The 2615-nt window shown below is 54.3% G+C and overlaps 1 protein-coding gene across 1 annotated transcript; it reads right to left on the minus strand.

Moving 5' to 3' along the window:
• Positions 1-1378: 1378 nt before the first annotated feature.
• LOC126559504 (uncharacterized) lies at positions 1379-2347 on the minus strand. The gene is made up of 2 exons (XM_050215672.1): positions 2106-2347; positions 1379-1480 (listed from the first exon to the last, which is right to left on the minus strand). Exons 1-2 carry the CDS (start codon positions 2328-2330, stop codon positions 1379-1381), a joined length of 327 nt encoding a protein of 108 aa, XP_050071629.1. The 5' UTR covers positions 2331-2347.
• Between the last annotated feature and the right edge of the window lie 268 nt (positions 2348-2615).

Consider the following 2615-nt stretch of genomic DNA (forward strand, 5'->3'; position numbering starts at 1 on the left):
ATTGAGGAGGTCGGAACATATTTTTTCCCCTCATTATTGAGCTTCGCTGAGGCGTCAAGCTTAAAAAGCTTTTTGCCTCGAGCACTTTTGCTTTTGGCGTACCTGGGGCTTGAAAAGCGCCCACGCCATATTTAACTATATCCTCTTCAGGATATTCGAAGTCCTGGATCACGCCGGACACTTCAACCAGACTACCGGGGATATAAACCCGGTAGTGCTCCGTAAACTCTGGATCAGCCGCAATGACGTTGGCTTGAGCCCGGTCCTTTGCGGTAACCCTGATCTTATTTGGACGCATCCGAAACACTTCAGCAACGCCCGGGTACTTCTTAAACAGCGATGCCGCGATCGTCCTCACATCGAGCTGTTTTGTTCGTGGCATAAAATAGACAACCGGCTTACCCTCCCACGACGGCGGGTAAGCACGCGCTCGGTGTTCCGATAGCGGCTCGTTGGATGCTACCAGCGGGGCACTCTTTGCCAGCGGGGCACTCTTTGCCAGCGGGGCACTTTTTGACACCTGGGTATTCTTTGCCAAAGTGGCACTACTACATGTGGCCTTCGATGTCGAAGGCCTTTCGTCGATCGCTATTTTTTTGCCGCTGGCGCAGCCTAAGGGCGCCCAGGTTTTCGTTTTACCTCCCTTTTTTTTTTTTTTTTTTTTTTTTTTTTTTTTTTTTTTTTTTTTTTTTTTTTAACGGGGAGGGAACATTCAAAAGGTCCCCATCTCGGAAGGTGGTCTGCGGCTACAGACCAACCCTCAAGATGGGGTATGTGGGATTCATCGTGACGCTGGGCCCGTGAATCGGACCCGGCAGCCGATGCGACCCAACTAAACCACTCCTCGACCTGATCCGAAACCTGCCGATGCGCTGATGTGCGTAGTACTCCATGCAGGTTCGTTTGTGCAATGCACTCATCCCGTTGACGCGCGGTTGCTGCGTCATTCGTCCTTGTTGACTCAGCTGCTGCTGCTGCTTCGTGCCTTCCTTTCCGCTGCTGCTGCTCAGACCCGTCCGTCCGTAGCCGTTACTCCCGGCTGGGTCTAAGCTCCTGCTGCTGCTCTGGTTACTCGTCGCTGCTGCTGCTGCTTCCGTTGTAGTATAGTCCTTTGTATGCGGTTACGGCGGCAGCTATTGCTACCTTGGTTGTTCCGTATTCCGCCGTCGTTGTTGTCGCCTCCGTCTTGCCGTTGGTGGACTTTCCTCATTCCACCTCACTTGGAGGTTTCTGAAGATGGTCCGAGCGGCAGTCCGGACTGCTTCCCATGTGTCACGGTTGGCACACATTTCCGCCGCCAGATTGTCCATTGTCAGGCGGGTGTGGCTCTGCTGCTGCATCTCATGTCGGATCCGAGCAAACCGCGGACAGTGGAATATTACGTGGTCGACATCTTCCACGTCATGTTCACACACCGGGCAGTTTGGCGAACCGTCGAGGATGCCTTTCTCGACGAAGTAGCTCCGGAGAAACCCATGCCCTGTAAAGAGTTGGGAAAGAAAGAAATCAATTTCTCCGTGCTTACGATTTACCCAGGACATAATGTCCGGGATAAGTCTCCTCGTCTTCATCCCCGGCGAACCCTGCTGCTCTGCTCCGGCTGTCCACTGTTGTTGCCAGCGTTCCATGGTCTCCTCTCTGCGTCGCTTTCGTATGTCTGGTCCAGTATATCCCCTCGCTACCTTGTCGTCATGGCAGCGAATATCCTCCTCTAGGAGGAGGACTAGCGGGATAGTACTTGCGACCACGCAAGCTGCATCGTAGGACACCGTCTGGAAGGCGCTGGCTACTCGGAGTACTCCTGTGCGGTGTGTCCTCTGAACGGTTGTGCGATGAATATCTCTGTGTAGTAGTGTCCGTCCCCACGATGGTGCCGCGTAACGGACAATGCTGTTCCCAACGTTAACCAGGGCTCTCCTTCTGCTGCTTTTGGGGCCGCACTTGTTCGGCATCAGAGCGGTCAAGGCATTTGCGATACGCGTTGCCTTGGTGCAGACCTTCTCCAAATGCCGGCCGTAGTGCTGCTTGCGGCAGAGCTCGACGCCGAGGTACTTGAGCGATTCCGTGGAAGTGATCGTGTGTCCACCCGCTTGTAGTTGACCTACTTGCGGGTTGTGATGCGTGCAGAAGATCATGTAGCCGGTCTTTTGATGGGCCAGCTTCAGACCCACTGCATCCATCCAACGCTCGATCCTCTCCAGGTTCCTCGTAGCATGGTTGCTGATTTCCTGTGGGTCCCTCCCGATAAGGGTGAACGCCACATCATCCGCAAATCCAATGATGTCCGCACGCTTCCCGGACAGCTCCAGACGTAGAAGGTCGTCGTACATGACATTCCACAGTGTTGGCCCTAGAACCGAACCCTGCGGAACACCTGCCGTCACTGGTAACGAGACCATTCCTTCGTCCGTCTCGTAATGGAGCGTGCGATTGACGAAGTAGTTCCGCAGCAACGCCTGGAGGTACAATGGCGTGTTTCTTTGCTGCAGAGCTGCTCCAATCGCTGTCCAGTTGGCCGTGTTGAAGGCGTTCTTCACGTCGATTGTCACCATTGCACACAGTCGGTCGCCCTTGCGCTTTTTATCCAGCGCAACCTTTCCGTTGGCGATCACCCT

Source organism: Anopheles maculipalpis, chromosome 2RL (assembly GCF_943734695.1).
Source record: "Anopheles maculipalpis chromosome 2RL, idAnoMacuDA_375_x, whole genome shotgun sequence".
Lineage (NCBI taxonomy): Eukaryota > Metazoa > Arthropoda > Insecta > Diptera > Culicidae > Anopheles > Anopheles maculipalpis.